The following is a 16,248-nucleotide window of genomic DNA, read 5'->3' on the forward strand; positions in this document are numbered from 1 at the left end:
GGGTAAGCTCTTATTTATTTATTTATTTTGGTTGCATTTTTCTTTATTACCTTCTGGAAGCCTCACAATATCTAACTAACGAGGTTTTAAAAAAAACTTATAATCTCCTATTTTGTGCATGGGGAACTGAAGCATAAAAGTGGGTCAAGCAATGTCCATATTGGGAAGTATCCAGTTACAAATGCTCAGAGCTTGTCTTTTTTCATGGTTCACATTTGTATTCAGAACAGGATCCTGCTGCCTTCAGCTGTAGCTGCGCATTAACTGTTTCTACACAGCAGATCAGAGGGAATCCCTCCTCCCAGGGCTCTTTGAAGCGGGAGCCTAGGAAGAGTTGGTTAACGTAATCTGCCCACAGTGTGCAAGACCTGTGTGGAATAGGTGACCAAACCCCCCATTCCTCAGTGTGGTTCGCCGTGAGCGTACCTCTCTGTCATCATTTGCCACGTACCTGCCAAACTTTGCAACTGATGGAGCAGCACTTCTGGTGACAAGTCACCTAACTGATGGCCTGAGCACAGAACGAGGCAGGAAGAGAAGGACGGGACCTTTAATTGAAATATATGCTATAAAGACAGTTTCTGCTTCTTAGTATTTATTGGTATAATCAAAGATTTATTTCTAGTAAATTCCAATTTCTGTACTGATGTTCAAAATGAAAAGGTTTGTAAAGCATTTCTATATCCCAAGGCAAACTGGGGAGCAGAGGCTCAGCCATGTAGTCGAACTGCAGTGGAGCAGGATAAAGTTAGCACAAATCACCTGATGCTATCACCAGATCGATATCATTATTTTCTGATTTATTTATTGGTATAGGAGGTGTTTTGTCTAGTGTTTGTCAAACAAGATGAAAATAAGCAACAGACATAACAACGCTTATATAAATCAGAATTGCTCAGTCATTACTTCACTGTTGAGCTCCTGGTTACGCACTCATCATAATGGGATTTTAATGTCATTTGTGCATCTGGTTTTCCATATAATAGCTGAAAATAAAACACCAACACCCATTTCTGGGCTGACAGCCGAGCTGGTACATGCTGGTCCCCTGCAGACACAGTCCTCCAGCTGATGCTGATGGCTTCTTTTCTGTTTTCCCTTTCCCCTTGCCCCCTTTTGCCATCCCGAGATGCCACCACACCTTTCCCTTGTTTCGCTCCTTTCCACACCTTTGGTCCAGCTGCTGAACCAGGTACCTGACACCAATCAACAAAAACAACAAGAAACACCTCCCTCCCCCCCCTCCCCCCCAAGACACCTGCATCCCCATGCTGCAGCCTGTTTACACCATTTATTGCATCCGACTGCCACGGGGAGAGCCAAATCAGGTGTATTTCTGGGCAGGCAATAAAGAGCAGCTGGGAAGGCTTTGGTACCTCCCTGATAAATTGGGTCAGTACTGGGATTTGGGGGGGGGGTCCTGTCCGTCCGTCCCCCCCCCCCCCCCCCGTGCACCCATCTAGGGGGAAAAAAAAAAAAAAAATTGCTGCACTAAATATGCTGCAATCCCCCGCCCCCGAAGATACTGTAAGCGTTCTCCCTTGCATCCTAGCCTGGGGAAGAGGTGGGGGTCCCCTCCAGCCCGCCCCCCACCACCACCACCACACCCCCCCCCCCCCCCCCCCCCCCCCCCCAGATCATCGGGCCCGGGCTGGCTGGGAGGGGGTTGCCCCAGCCCCGCCGTGGGGGTGACGGTGCTGAATGGATAGGAAATAAATAGAGAGGCAATAATTAGGTAGGAGAAATAACCCTCTAGCCCCGCGGGGTGATTCCCGCCCCGCCCCGCCCCGCCCCGCCCCGCCCCGCCCCTCGGGAGGCGGGGCCGGGCCGCGCCCCGCCCCTCGGGAGGCGGGGCTTGGGCGGGCCCGCCCCGCCGGGCCCCGGGGCGGGCGGCGATGGCGGCGGGGCGGGCGCGGACGGTGCTGCTGACCGGCTCCAACCGCGGCATCGGCCTGGAGCTGGTGAAACAGCTGCTGGGGGCACCGCGCCCCCCCGCCTGGATCTTCGCCACGTGTCGGGACCCCGAGGGGCCGCGGGCCCAGGTCAGTGCCGGGGGGGGGGGGGTGGTTCGGCAGCACCCTTGGGTGCGGGTTGCCCGGCCGGTTAGCTTCCCCGACGCGGTAAAAAAAAAAAGGGGGCGCGGGGCGGGGGGGGGAATCTTGTGTTTGCCCCGTGCCCCGCCCGGTGTGAAAGGCTTCCCGAGGGCGGTGGGTGAAGGCGAAGCCGTGCCGCCCTTCAAACCGCTGGGCTGGCAGTGGCGGCGTTGGCGGTGCCCCAGCGGGCTCTCCCCCTGCCAAACCCCCCCCCCCCCCCCCCGCCGTGCCCTTCGTGGGGTTGGGCTGGGTGGTTTTGGCTGGCTGAGCTGGGGGTGATTCGCTAGGATGCTGCTCCGGCCAGGTCTGCGCCGCGTTACCGGGGTCTCTGCAAAATCTTGGGGGGGGGGGGGATTCATTAACGGGCGGCCCACGGAGCTGTGGGATCCTGCTTCCCGCTTCACTAAAATGAGAGAGGCTCACGCGTGTTGCTCCCGCAGGAGAGCGCAGGAGCAAAACATCCCCGAGCTTCCAGCTTTGCTTAGGTCCAGCTTGGGTTTTCCTCTGCTTGCTGTGACCCACTGAAATACCGACGGGGAGACGTTTGCTCTCTGACGGACCCTGGCTCCAGTGGATTTGTTTGCGGCATCTTCTCGCAGCTGGGCTGTTGCGCAGGGATCGTGCCTTAGGATAGTCCTTGAGATGCTCTTCGTGCGCTTGCTGCCAGCGTTACTCTGGCTCAGGAGCGAGCACAGAGCAGTGAGAATCCACCCTGCCACCAGCCCAGGGGTGCCCAGCTCCTGCTTGCTGCTGAGTCAAAGCGAGCTCAGGTCTCTTATTTTTACCCCGTTCTTCCCAACCACAACTTGCTGGGCTCGGGCAACGATGAGATCAGAGGGCTTTTTGCAGGGCTGGACTGGAGCCAGTTTCGCCCCAGGACGAGTCCATGCCCATCACCCTCAGCTGTGGGACGCTTCTCAAAGCCTTGTCCAGCTGTGGCGGGGGGAGGGCAGCATCTTTGGGGTGTTGCTGCTGAAGTGCATGACCACGGGAGACCGAGGGCAGGGTGACCCTCCGTTGGGCTGGTGTCACCCCCAGAGCCACGTCCCTCCTCCTGCCTGGATCAGATGTTTGGGCTGGGTGAGGCCAGACTCACGCCGGGATGGTGCGAGGCTGTTGAAGCCAGCGGCTGGGCAAAACGGGGGAGGAGAAATGTCTGGTGGTCATCACAAACCCTTCAGATGGATTTCTCCATCATTTCCTGGGCTCAGGGGGAATGTGGGGACATGGGGCCTGGTGGGGAAGCCCTGAGATAACTGAGGGTGGGCTGCAGCCCGTGCCAGCAGCTCTCCTGCTCCGTGTTGGTAGGACAGGTCCCCTCGCAATAAGCCACCAATTTGCTTCTCTCCTGTAGCGTTCTCTGTGAGCTTGTTTGTAAGGGGTTTTTAGTTCTAAAAGCAATCATTTTGGACAGATTGAGTGTGGTGGTTTTGTTTCTGTTGCTATAGTCAAAGAAAGCTCGGAGCAAAGAGCTGCTAAGAACTGTGAAGTTGAAAATTTCCTCTTTGGAAAGGGCTTCTGAATCCTCTGCGTTTGGTGAAAATAATCAATAAAAATGTGCAAGGTGGTTCATTTTACTTGAGAGGGTGAGACGTAGTGTCCAGAGCAGAGTGGATTCTGGGCTATTTGGATCCAGATGTGACTTCCCCAACTCTCAAGTCTGATGTTAGCACTCGTAGCCATTCCTCCTCCATCTCACTTCCAGCAGCCTCTGGGAGACACTTCTGGCTGTATCCCTGCCCAGGTTGCATCACTTCCCAGGTGAGCTGGTCCTTAATACTCTGCTCGCTCTCATCCTTTGCTGTGGCTCTGGCTGGGCTGTGGACTCTCTTTGGGAGAGTGGCCGTGTTATCTTGCAGTTGTGGCCGTGTTGCGCTCTGAGCACGTGCACGTTGCTTTGTGGAGCCTAGAAGAAGCCTGAGAACCTAGGCAGGTCCCCAGTCCAACCATTCACAAGTGCTGAGTAACATCTGGAAGATGTTTCCCTCAGGGTGGACCGTTGCTGGTGCCCCAGGATGATGCTTGGCATCGCCTCTGCCTCGTGCTGATTGTTTCCGTGTCTCTCTTTGTAGGAGCTGAGAGACCTGGCATCCAAACACCCAAACCTGGTTCTTGTGAAGCTGGGTAGGTGCACTCCGCCTCTGAGCTGGTAAACTTGTGGCTGCTGGCCGCACTTGCCCCGTTTACCCCTTCCCTCCCTCCTTGCCCTTCAGGCTCTACGCAGGGATCCAGTTCTTCAGAGCTGCTTCAAGTCCTGCTTCCAAAAGCTCAGCTTCTCCAGACGTGTCTCAGCCCCAGTACCCTCTTCCCCGGAGCCTCCTTGCCCCGTGGCCACAGGACCAGGAGGCTCTTGAGCCCCATCCTGGGTGGCCTCCAGCTCCCCTAGCTGAGTGGCCGTGTCCTTGCTCTGCCATGCAGCTGAGCTGCCTTGATCCCAAGTCCCAGGCGAGACGAGGAGGTGCTCCGGGAGGAAGGCAGCTCCCGTGGAAACCCTGTGCAGTTGGCCCAGAGCCTGGTCAGGAGCTGTAGGACCTTGCAAAGCCATCCCACAGCAGGTCCCAGCGCAGCCCCTGTGGGGACCGTCGTCCCCCCCCCCCCCGACCCCTGGAGACTGCCCTGGGTTCTCCAGAGTTTGCTCAGGGATGGACTTGGGTGCTGACAGGAGGTTGTGGCTGCTGGTGCCTGTCACAGCAGCGCTTTGCCACCCCGGGGGGGGCTGTCCCCAGAGGGGCTTTGCCCCCCAGTCCTTCAGCTGCTGGTAGTGGAGGACCCTACACCTGGTTTGGGGGATGAGCTGGGGCTTGTGGGTGCTGGGGTGCTCTGAGCTGGTTGCACAGCACCATCTGGTGCCCACGGGTGGAAGTGCCACGCAGGTCGGGATGCACAGCTGGTCCTGACCGCCTCAACCTCCCTCCCAAACCCTTCTGCTCTTCCCCTGCAGATGTTGCAAATCCCTCCGTGATTACTGATGCGGCGAAGATCGTGGAGGGGAAGCTGAACGGCATGGGCTTGAACCTGCTCATAAACAACGCTGGCATCTACACCCCGGCGGCGTCGCTGGAGACAGTAGACGCTGACGAGATGATAAAGACGTACAAGACCAACGCGGTGGGGCCAATGCTGGTGGCCCAGGTGTGGATGGAGCTCACCACGGAGGGGGGAATTTGGCCCAGCTTGAGGGTCTCCCGGGCCTGTCCGTGGTCACGATGGACACCTTGGAGGGCTTCGCCAAGTTTCCTGGGGCTGTGGGAGGGAGGGGGCAGTGCTAGGGCTGCGCTTGCAGCCCCCCTGCCTTGTGCTGGGCTAACTGGGAGCAGGCAGGGTCACCGCAGCAAAACGCCTGGGCTCTCTTGGCTTCCCGCTGTTCTTCCTCATCCTCCCTGCTGTAGTCAGGCTGGGTTGCAGTTGCCGTAAGTGGGACTGGCTCGAGGCACAGGCACCTCACAAGGTTGTTTCTCTGGGACTGGCTCGAGGCACAGGCACCCCACGAGGTTGTTTCTCCCCAGGCTTTCCTACCCCTGTTGAAGAAGGCTGCCCGGGAGAGCACAGAAAAGGGACTGAGCTGCAGCAAGGCAGCCATCGTCAACATCTCCACCATCATGGGGTCCATCGAGAAAACGCCCGAGTCCTTCTGCAAGCCTGTCATCTCCTACCGCTGCAGCAAGGTATGGAGGCTGGGGACCCACCCATGCTCGTGAGCTCGGTGGGAGTCAGAGCTGCCCTTTGCCAGGCCTGGTTGTCAGGGAAGCACCTCAGGTTGTGAGGTGGAGGGACTGTGATCCATCGCTGATCACTGCCCAAGTTCCCTGGCCATCTCCGTGCCCAGCTGCTGCCCACCCAGGGCAGACACGCACCATCTCTGGAAGACCTGGCGTTGCTTTTTCTCCCTGGATGTGAGGCAGCTTTCTCCTGCCCCAGGCTGATGCTTCCTTCCTCCCTCAGGCTGCCCTCAACATGCTCACCAAGTGCCAGGCTCTGACCTACGGGGAAGCGGGGATCCTCTGCGTGGCACTTCACCCCGGCTGGGTGAAAACCGACATGGGCAGCCAGGAGGTGGGTTCCAGCTGAGTGGGTCGAGGAGGGGACCCAGCAGTGGGACACAAGCCTGGGAACTTGCCGTGGCTGGGGTGGCCCTCGGGCGGAGGGATCCAGGCAAGAATGAGCTGCCTCTCAGGCTGCAAGTTGCCCGCATCCACCCCGGGCCACTGCAGAACATGTGGGTGCTGCCCGGGAAGTAGCATCAGCACATATCCCGGGTGAGCAGGAGGCCTGTTCGCGGCGGGGAAAGGCTTTGAGCAGCTCAGAGGTGTGCAAAGAACCCAGATCTGCCAGAACAGGCAGGAAAGGAGCAGCACCATCCCACCCCGCACCCCCTTCCTCAGAGAACCGCCGGCCCAGGACATCTCCCCTCATCCTGCAGGATCCCTGTTTCAGGGTGGGGCTGGTCCCTGCAACCCTGGAGTTTTCAGAAGGCTGCACGTAGTATCCCGCTTGGAACAGGGATCTTTTCCGTGTCCTGTTGGCTTAAGCCTGTATCTGGCTTCCCAGCCCAAGCCACCTCCATCCAGGCCATCAGTGAGCATGCCATCCTCCCACGTAACAGAGCCATCCCACCTCCCCGTGGCTTTCTACTCGTTCTGGGTGGAAGGAGCCTCGGCTGCTGACATGCCGGAGCCGAGCGGGTGCCGGTGGATGGCCAGGAATGACGGTGGGGTCTCAGTCCTGCTCCTCACTTGTGCCCATTGCAGGCTGACCTGACGGTGGACACAAGTGTGCGGGGGCTGCTGTCTGTACTGCCGATCCTCTCCGAGAAGCACAGCGGGACTCTGCTCAACTGGGAAGGCAAAGCTATTCCTTGGTGACCGCGCTCTGCTCCGGCGAGGGACCCCGCAGTGCCGGGGGACTCTACGGGTGCCCTGGAGCACCGGGATGCTCAGCCCTCTCTGTGCTGCAAGGGACCTTATTGGGACTCCACCCGGCGTGCAGGGCAGCCTGTGATCCCTGCCTTCATGTTGATAAGAAATAAAGTCAATTAGTACCTGTGCCTTCTCACAGCTGCAGTGCCCCTGCTGAGACTGTCTCTGCCCTGGCCTGGAGCTGGGCCCTGCAAAAAATAACCTGGCATTATAGCAGTCTGCCTGCCTTGCCTTCGGCTGCTCTGAGCCAAAGTGGGCACATAACCAGCCCAAAGCCCCGCTGTTCCCCTGGGCTGCTGAGTGTGCCTGGATCTGCTGAGTCCCTGCCGTTTTTCCACCCAAAGCGTGGTGTCTCTGCTACAGATTTCCTGGGGGGGCTTTGTGCTGGACATGGTGTCTTTGGGAGCAGCCTTGGGGCTGGAACGGCAAGACCAAGCACCACAGTGCTGTTCTTCAATCCCAGGCAGTGAGGTTTTCCCACAGGGGAGCCCCAGCTGGGCACGGTACCCCTGGATGGGGGGAAAAACCTGGTCCCGTGGGGGAGCACAGCATGGGAACCACACTTCTGTGGGATGGAGAAGTTGAGAACCTTAAGATGGGCCAGGCAGCCCAGGACTGCATGAATTTGCCCAGGAGGTGGTAACATCCCCAAAGAAAAGGATTTTGGGGTGGTGCTGGGTTTTTGTGGGAGGGTTCTGCCCCTTCTGGATAAGAGCTTCTCTTTGGGGAGCATGGGGAAAAGGAGCCAGGGCTCCTGCAAAGCTAAGCCTGGTCTCAGGAGGGCAGAGCAACCCGGCTGGCAGGAGAGGCAAAGCCACTGCTCCTTCCCTCAGAGGCCACCACTGCCTCTTGCTCATCTGGAGGATCAGCTGAAGCACCTCTGTCCCTCTGGGTCTGCCCTTTTCTGGGGTCATACCTCTTACCCCGGAGCGGGGGCCTGCCCGGTAGCACCAGCTTTGCTGGGAATCTTGAGACTGTGCTGAGGGCTACTCTGCACAGGAGCCCTCAACATTTCCCAGCCAGAAACACAAATGCTACAGCCCCCCCCCCCCCCCCCCCTCAGGGACAGACTCCTGGGCTGGGGCCATGTCTCTGCCCCACCGAGGCGAGCTGCACCCCAGTGAGTCACAGGCACCAGTGAGTTTTATTTCCTCACCAGCTCCTGTTCTTCCCAAGCCAGCGACAGTTTGGTAGCTGAGACTTTTGAGAGGCCGGGAAAGAGTTCAGCAGGGAGCATCTGCAACCCGGGTGCCAGCCTGGGCTTGGGGACACGGTGCCTGTGGCTGGAGGTAACGGCGCTGCCAGAGCTTGTGAGCTTGGACCCCCTGCTCCTTGTACCCCCTTCTTGGGGGATCCTGAGCAAGCCAGGTGCCCAGCCAGGAAAAGGAGGAGAGGCAAGATGCCCCTATGAAGTTCAGGGATGTTGGGAGCATCCCTAGGTGGAGAGAGGGGTCCCTTGCTCCGCGCAGGCACTTTCCATAGTGGATGGAAAGGCCCTTTCTGGAGCAATTGCAGGAGCTGGGACACCTGGGCCCCACTTCTCTCCTGGAGCTGGGGCTCTGCTGCCCCATCCCTGGCATGTGCCAAAGGAAGCCAAGCCCGTGGGGCTGATGGAGCTCGCTGTCTTCCCCACGCCCAGGCTGACGTGCGCTTTTCCAAGCCCCTCACTGTGCTTTCCGAGGCCCTTCCCCTCCCGCGCTCAGCATCTGCCCAAACAAACCGAGCCCCACTGGGGATGGGGAGCGGTGCTGCTGCCCCAGCTGAGGGGAAGCTCTGAACCATCTGGGTTCTTCCCAGCCACCTCATTTCCCATGCAAATGCTCACCTGTCTTTCTTCTTTTCTTTCACGGCTCATATCTGTGGCCGGAGGAGTCAGTGCCCACCCGGGCACCTCCCTGGGCATTTGTCAGCGCTGCGATGGCAGCAAGAGGAGAGAAATCCCCTGTGAGGAATGACTGAGGGCCAGGAGCATGGGTGAAGGGCCTGATCCTGCAGCTGTGTGGCTGTGCTCAGCCCAGCACCAGCTAAGAGACATGGCCAAGCCTCCACTGAGTACATTTCTTGCCCCTTGGCAGAGGTTCTCCGGCCCCAGTTGCTCCACACAAGCCAGCTGGAGCCCGGCCAGTCACTGTGGGCTGGCTCCATGCCCATCTCTTTCCATGTTTCTCCCTTTTGCCCCATGCCACGTGCTGAATCCTGGGCAATGAGCTATGCCAGGGATCCCACCACTGCCTGCAGGCAGCTTGTAGCCCCCCCGTGATCATTGCCAGCCTCATGAGATGGATGCAGCTACTCCCCTGGGGACATGGGGAGAAACGGGACTGCTGAAAGCTGGGACAAGCTCTGTCAGCGTGGCTGATGGTCTGCAGTGCTGGTGACACAGGATGGTTGCCCACCTGCTGTGGCAGAGGGGTTTTGGCTGAGCTCGGGAGGCTGATAAATCTGTGAGCATCTCTCCGGCCCTTCACTGTCGTGGTTTAACCCCAGCCAGCAACTCAGCCCCACGCAGCCGCTGGCTCACTCCCCTGCAGTGGGATGGGGGAGAGAATTGGAAGAATAAAAGTGAGAAAACTTGTGGGTTGAGTTACAGACAGTTTAATAGGCAAAGCAAAAGTTGTGCGTGCCAGCAAAGCAAAACAAGGAATTGATTCACCACTTCGCATGGGGAGGTGGGTTCAACCATCTTCAGGACAACCAGGCTCCATCACGCGCTGACGGTGACTTGGAAGACAAATGCCATCACTCCGAGCATCCCCTCCTTCCTCCTTCTTCCCCCAGTTTTATATGCTGAGCCATATGGTCTGGGATGTCCCTGAGGACAGTGGGGGTCAGCTGTCCCACCTGTGTCCCCTCCCAACTTCTTGTGCACCCCCCAGCCCACTCGCGGGTGAGGTGATGTGAGAGGCAGAAAAGGCCTTGGCTCCATGTAAGTGCTGCTCAGCAGTAACTAAAACATCCCTGAATTATCGACACTGTTTTCAGCACAAATCCCAAACATAGCCCTGTACTAGCTACTGTGAAGGAAATTAACTCTATCTCAGTGAAAACCAGCACGCCTGGGAACTGAGGCATCACAGCGTGGGCAGGTCACCCCGGACTGTGTGCCAGAGGTGGTGAGAGGAGTAATTGGAAGCTCTGCAGGTGAAGTCCACCCTGGCATTACTAGAAGCCCAGCTGCTGGGGGGGTGAGAACAAACCCCGAGGGGCTGCTGGCCGTTGAAGCATCATGAGCATCAGCCTGTAGGAAGCTCAGTGCAGTGGGCTTCCCTGCGGGTGTTGGGACAGCAGGCTAATTGCCGTGCAGAACCAGGTGTCAGCGGGTCAGTCAATGCCATTTTTCAAGCCAACAGGAGACAGGGACAGGACCTCCGCAACTGGGAGTCGCCCTTGGTGAGTGCTTTGCCGTCACAAGTGAGGCCAGCTGCTCCCCAGGAGCCTGTTCTTTCACCCCGCAAGACGGGGCTCATCCCAAGGGGGCACATGTTGGAGCTGAGCTGCCAGAGACTATGCCCACCATGGTAACTTGGAGGCCAGGGATGCCCTTAAGATGCTCCAGGACAAATGTTCTTCAAGAAGCCTCGGTGAGGGGCCGGTTGGGCAGGTCTCCCTGCTCAAATGCTTGCCAAGTAGTGTCGGTTTTTCCTTTGCACAAATTCCGGGTGTTTGTGTTCACGTAGCTGATTATCTCCCCGTTTCCTCTGCTGCCTGATGTTTCCTGCCTCGTTCACTCCCTTTTGCCGGCTTTGCCCTTTGTGTCAGGCTTGTCTCCTGGCTCTGGGCAGCACCAGACCTCAGCGTTCCCCCCGCCCTGCCCACCGTGATGGCAACACGCAGCCCTGGGCGCTGTGCCCTGCGTCCTGTCACCGGGCTGCAGCACAGTGCCCCCCAGGAGGCGTGTGAAATGCCAGCTCCGCCTGGGAGCACGGGCAAGCTGGGATAGGGAAAGGATGATTTAGGATCCATCCGTATTCTGAAGCTGGGGGACAGGTGCCAACTGGACCAGCGCATTGCCACAGGGGGCTACTGGGTCCAGCAGCGGGGAAATCTGGACGACTCCTCGGGGACCCTTCACGCAGGGGATGCACAAGGAACACGTCTGGGGACTTCCAGGGACCATGGGTGAGGAGGTTGTCACCCAGAGCATCTCAGACTGCCTCCACCAGCCCCCGTATAGTGATAGTAGCATCTGGGTGCAAACTTATCTCTGCTCTGGGAAGCCCAGCAGCTCTCCAGGCTCTAGGGATCGACTTCAGTGATGGGAAAGGCCCATATTTTCTAGGATCTTCTACCAGCTGCCTTCTTTCAGACCAGTAGCCACTGGCAAAGACTTGTTGTGGCAGGAGCTGGGTCAGGACAGGAGCTGGGAGGACTAGGGAAGTCCTGGCAGGACTTGCCAGGATCGGGACAAGACGCATTTCGAGAGGGAACCGTAGGGCAACCAGCAGCAGGCAGAGCCCCCGCGGAAGGCAAAGCCTGCTCCAGGAGGAGAGGGTCAAAAGAGGAGACTGGGAACGGAAAAGGGCTGCTCCTGTGACACAGATGCAGCTGCGGAGGTGGAGCAGCAAGCAGGAGGCAGGTCACAAACAGCCAGCACACGAGGAAGTGCTGGGACACCGGCCAGGGTGGCCAGGGCGGCTGGCCGCAGCAGCTCCAGGTGCAGCAGACCTTCGGTGGCCGGGGAAGGACTGGGACCAGAGGCAACCAGAACAGCAGGGACCCCAGCCAGGACCTGGAGATCCCCTCAGCAGGAGTCTTCTTCCAGCCAAACCAGCTCTTCGTTCTGCCAAGGTGTGAGCAACTGTCCATGGCCTGGGGGGGGGGACGGGGACGGGGGACGGGGACGGGGCAGCAGGGTGGGGACATCTCCGTGCAGGGTGGCACCTCGATCCTGTGGCTGAGCCCTCTTGGGTGACCGTTGCCAGAGCCACCAGCGGTGGGGTAGACTGACACTGGGAAGGCTGGATCATGTAGGGGACCTGCGGCTCTCTGGGGCGGGGGAGGGGTGTGTGTGTGCAGTGCTGGGAGGGTGCTGGGGCCCAGGGCTGCCACCAAAATATGAGGACCCAGCCTGGGTGCATGAAAAACGCGGCTCAGGAAGAAGCACATCCCGGTCCCTGCGGCACAAGGGCTGCCGAGGAAGCCGAGTGGGGCCAGCAGATAATGTGCCGAGGCTTCCTCCGGCACCGCCGCAGCGGCAGGGCTGGGGTTGCTCCATCGCTATCTGGCCCTGCAGAGCCCCGCTCATCCCTTCTCCTCTGCCCTGTTATTGTTAGCCGGGAGGGAGCAGCTCACCAAGTCCCACCTCAAGCTTTTTAACCCGCTGCTGCCTGGCCCTGCTGCTCTCTGCTCCCGCTGGCCAGAGCCGGGAAGGCTCCGTGGCTGCCCTGGGAGGACCGTTTGGTACTGGGAGCTTGCCGCAGGCTTTACCTCCCTGGGGACCAGTGGCACATCCCCCCCCAGCAGGTCTCCTTCAAGCCACGTTGTCCCCCATGGGTGTCCCACAGCCACTCTTGCAAAGGGTGGACGCTGGCATTGTCACCTCTCCGTGCGGAGAGAAAATCCTGAAAGCTTTAAGTGCCGATGATTCCCTCCTTGCTCTCTCTTCCCCCTTTTAGCTGGTCGGATCCTGCCTGGTGCTTCCTCTGGAAGCCCCCCTGGTCTGCTGGGGGGCACCATGGAGGCGGCAGCTTTCCCAGCTTTGCACAGATTTAACCCAAATATCTAATAAACCATTTGGAGGAAATCCATCTTGGGGAAGAAAATTACAGCACTTCACTGGCTTCATTTGACGAGCCGGGGTTTACTTGAACCTCAGGGTCTCTGGAGCTGCTGCCTGCCGCTCCTTGGGTAAGTGGAAATCAGACAGACATCTCAGCAACCTTCTCCAGATCATCGTCTTGTCCCACAACTGAATTCTGCCAAATTGTCCCCCTCTTTTCATCTGGCAGGGAGGGGACCTTAGTGTCTTGTCAGCACAGGCCGGAGCTATGTCTTCCCTGGTGATGACCACCGCGGCACACCTCTCCTGAGCATCAGCACCCATGCAGGAGCAGAGGTAGGTCACTGAGCTGCTGCGCCTGCTGGGGTGGTGCAGAGATGCTCCACGTCTCCTGCACGTCATATGTTGACATACCCATCACACACCCTTGTGCCCCACGTGCACCCCCGGCATAAACCAGCGGTTCTCCTGGGCCAGCCGGCTCTATGACCCGGGGCCCTGGCACAGCCACAGCCGTGGATCTTCCAAAAAAAAAAAAAAAAAAAAACCAAAAAAACAACAAACCCCGTTTGGGAGCTGTGCAAGCCGTGCTGTTACCCGAACTCAGCACAGGCGTGTGCACGCGGGGGTTGCAGCAAGGTGCTCGCCCTCGCTCCCACAGCTGGGGCTTCTGCCCGTGCCTTTGCCCCCAGCGGTGCCCGCAAAAGAGGTGACACTGCCCGAGTGAACCCTTGGCTGTAGGACCCAGTCCTGCTTTGAAGGGTCCTGGTGGGGTTTTGGTGCAGGTCAGCCTCTCCCTGCCCGTCCCCCAGCACCGGCTGGGCCTGAAATTCCAGCTCTTGCAGAACAAGTTCCCAGGAAGCTGCACCTGGAGCTGGCACCCGCGCCCGAGCGGCCCGGCGTGCCTGTCCGGTGCCGTGAGCGTGCATGGGGGGCTGTGGGGATGGCGGATGGGGTGAAGCTGCCCGGGGCATGCCACGGGCTAGGGCAGCTTTCCTGCTGCTCGCCTTGCTAGAGGGATCGTCCCCTCGGTCCCCAGCACATCAGCACCCAAATGCATCTGTGCAAACGTGGCGAGTGGCGCAGGAATGCCCCTGGAGACCAGCAGGTACCATCCCAGCCTCTCCAGTGGCAATGGTTTGTGTCCTAGCCCTTGCCAGGGACGCAGAGTGATGTGGCCAGGATGCCCACTCAGGTCCCAGCCCCGCTGCCCTGGAGCATCCTTCCCCGCCTTGTTGGCTCTAGGGAGGGGACTGAGACCCAGTGATGGCAAGAACAAGGATTCAAGCTCATTTTGACGAGCTCTCTCCCCTGTGTCGCTCTCCTCGGAGCTAGGGAAGTGACGCTGGGGAGGAACTTGGCTCCTCTTGTTTGTTATTACAGGATAAAGTTACCCTTTAAAGCAGAGCCAGGGCTGTCAGGGCTGCATACCATCCGGGAACATCGCTCCTTCCCAACGGCTCCAACACACTTCTTGTTATTGTACTCGCGTGGAGCCAGCCCGTTCCCAGCGCTGGGCGCAGCGAGGGGGACGCAGATGGGGGGATCTGAAAAGGAGCCTCGAGGCTCTTTTTCCACCCTGGGAAAGTTGGAAGCAAAGGGAAAAGGCGTCTCTCTGGAGAGGGAGAGCTCTTCTGGCTCGGGGATATGTGGGGAAGGAGCAAGGGCTGAGAGCAACAGAAGGGCAGGGAGAGGTGGATGTGGCCAGGGTATGCTGGGGGTGTCTGTTGTCCCCCCAGAGAATGACCAGGGTTGCTGCCCTCACTGCAGCTCGGCTGTGGACATTCTCAAGGGGACGGACCACTGGTTCCCACTGGGGAAACTGGCAGGGGGGTGGCGTATGGCTGGCACCCATCTCTCCACCCCACGAGTCCAGCGCCAGCTCAGCATCTCCGGGCGATGCGCAGCCAGAAAGAGGGCTGGCTCCTCCGTCGAGCTCCAGCCTCTGTTCCTGGTGGTTCCAAATCCAGGCGACCCCCCCTTTTCCTGTGAGCTGGCACCCCAGGAGACACCCCAGCACCCCAAGACTTTGCGGACATGAGGGTTCCTCAGCAGTGCCTCGGCCATCCCACCCACACTAGGCCCTCTGGAGGGGGGCTGGGGGGCTCGCTTAGGGCTTGACCCCCCCCTGCACTGAGCCGTGACGTGCCTGTGGGGTGGAGGGGAAGGAAGCCGGCCCTGTGGAGCTGAGCCAGGGAGAGCTTCCTGGCAGTGAGCTCCGGCCTCCAGCGCCTTCCATGCTGCTGCAGATGGCTCCGAGCAGGATGGAAAGCAAAGGGCTGTGCGAGCCCTTTCCAGCCATTCCCCAGCCTGGCACCCACCCGCCAGCCGGTGACGCAGTGCCGGGGCCCCGTCACACCGGCGGGGTGTCGGGGAGGGGGCGGTGGGGGGGAAGCCTGACTCATCCTCGGCAGGAGAATAGGAGACTTGCACGTGTAAACGGAGCTGGCCCCGGTGAGCCAGGGCATGTGACAGATACAGGAGAGACAGGCTGGAGCCACAGCCCCGGGGCTGGTGGCATGGACACATGTGCTAGGGGCATGTGAGAGGGGGCTTGGCCTGCGGAGAGCCAGAATCAGTCTGCTCCCGCCCCGTCCTAAGGCTCAGGGGAGCATCACTTGAGTGGGGAGGATGAGGCAGGATCTGTGCTATTGGCACGTCCCCCCCCCCCGCTACCACTGCCCCACCGATGGCTTTCAGCAACCAGTTCTAACCCCTGGTCCCGCTGTTTGGCTGCCACCGCTTTCCTTCAGGGACACCCCTCCCAGCAGGGACCAGTTTGAGCCAGCAGCGCAGGACAGGCAGAAGAGGCGCAGGATGAGGCCAAAGCTCCTGAGATGCCACCTCGCGGTGCCAGCTCCAGGAGCAGAGCGCAGCTTGAGGTGTCAGGAGGTCTCCCTGCATCTTCTCTTCCGCCAGGATGGAGAGAGCATGGAAATGCCAGGCTTGGGTGCACAGAGGGTCACCGGGTGCCTGTTCCCTCCCCAGGACCAGGGATCACTCAGAAACCTCCCGGTCGGGCCGATGCACTCTCCAGCACATGATTTCCCCTCGCTGTGAGCTCCGGGCTGGGAGAGTCGCAGGCCAGTGGGGACAGATAATTGCAGCTACTTCCTATCCTCGCTTACCCCATGCAGCCAGCTTCATTTCCTCAAACCCCATCCCAGCGTTTTCTTGGTGGTTTTCTTGGAGGGGAGGGAAGGATCATTTGCTGAAGGCTGGTGCTCGCTGCAGGGAGCGCTTTCGTGCTCTGGGAGGCCAATGTGGGTGCCCGCTGGCTGCCCAGCACGGACCCGCTCTGTGCTTTTGGGTGCAGCGGGTGCTGCTTATGAGGGGACGGGGACCCCGCCTCGGCGGTGCTCAGGACCACCACGGAGGGGATCAGGGTACACGCAGGTTCCCCCCGCGCTGCTCGGGGAGGGTCCACGTTCGCATGTATTTGCAAACAGCCCTGCCAAATTTGCAAATTCAGCCCTGCCAAAGCACCTCGTGCTCCAAATTGCTTTTTCCTCTTGCATCC

At 59.4% G+C, this 16,248-nt stretch overlaps 2 protein-coding genes across 2 annotated transcripts in view; both read left to right on the plus strand.

Moving 5' to 3' along the window:
- Positions 1-1,867: 1,867 nt before the first annotated feature.
- On the plus strand, positions 1,868-7,147 carry LOC104361083 (C-factor-like). Its single transcript, XM_042797833.1, has 6 exons — positions 1,868-2,042; positions 4,166-4,217; positions 5,035-5,225; positions 5,600-5,758; positions 6,036-6,146; positions 6,842-7,147. The coding sequence occupies exons 1-6, from the start codon at positions 1,896-1,898 to the stop codon at positions 6,953-6,955; spliced, it is 774 nt and encodes a 257-aa protein (XP_042653767.1). The 5' UTR covers positions 1,868-1,895; the 3' UTR covers positions 6,956-7,147.
- Positions 7,148-11,641: 4,494 nt separating this feature from the next.
- Positions 11,642-16,248, plus strand: part of RIPOR1 (RHO family interacting cell polarization regulator 1) — a 33,648-nt gene continuing 29,041 nt past the window's right edge. Inside the window, exons 1-3 of the mRNA XM_042797432.1 lie at positions 11,642-11,797; positions 12,625-12,856; positions 12,958-13,064. The gene's annotated coding sequence lies outside the window, so the exon portion shown is untranslated. The remainder of the gene's footprint in view (positions 11,798-12,624; positions 12,857-12,957; positions 13,065-16,248) is intronic.

The sequence above is a fragment of the Tyto alba genome, unplaced genomic scaffold (assembly GCF_018691265.1).
Source record: "Tyto alba isolate M040663 unplaced genomic scaffold, T.alba_DEE_v4.0 Super-Scaffold_26, whole genome shotgun sequence".
NCBI classification, from domain to species: domain Eukaryota; kingdom Metazoa; phylum Chordata; class Aves; order Strigiformes; family Tytonidae; genus Tyto; species Tyto alba.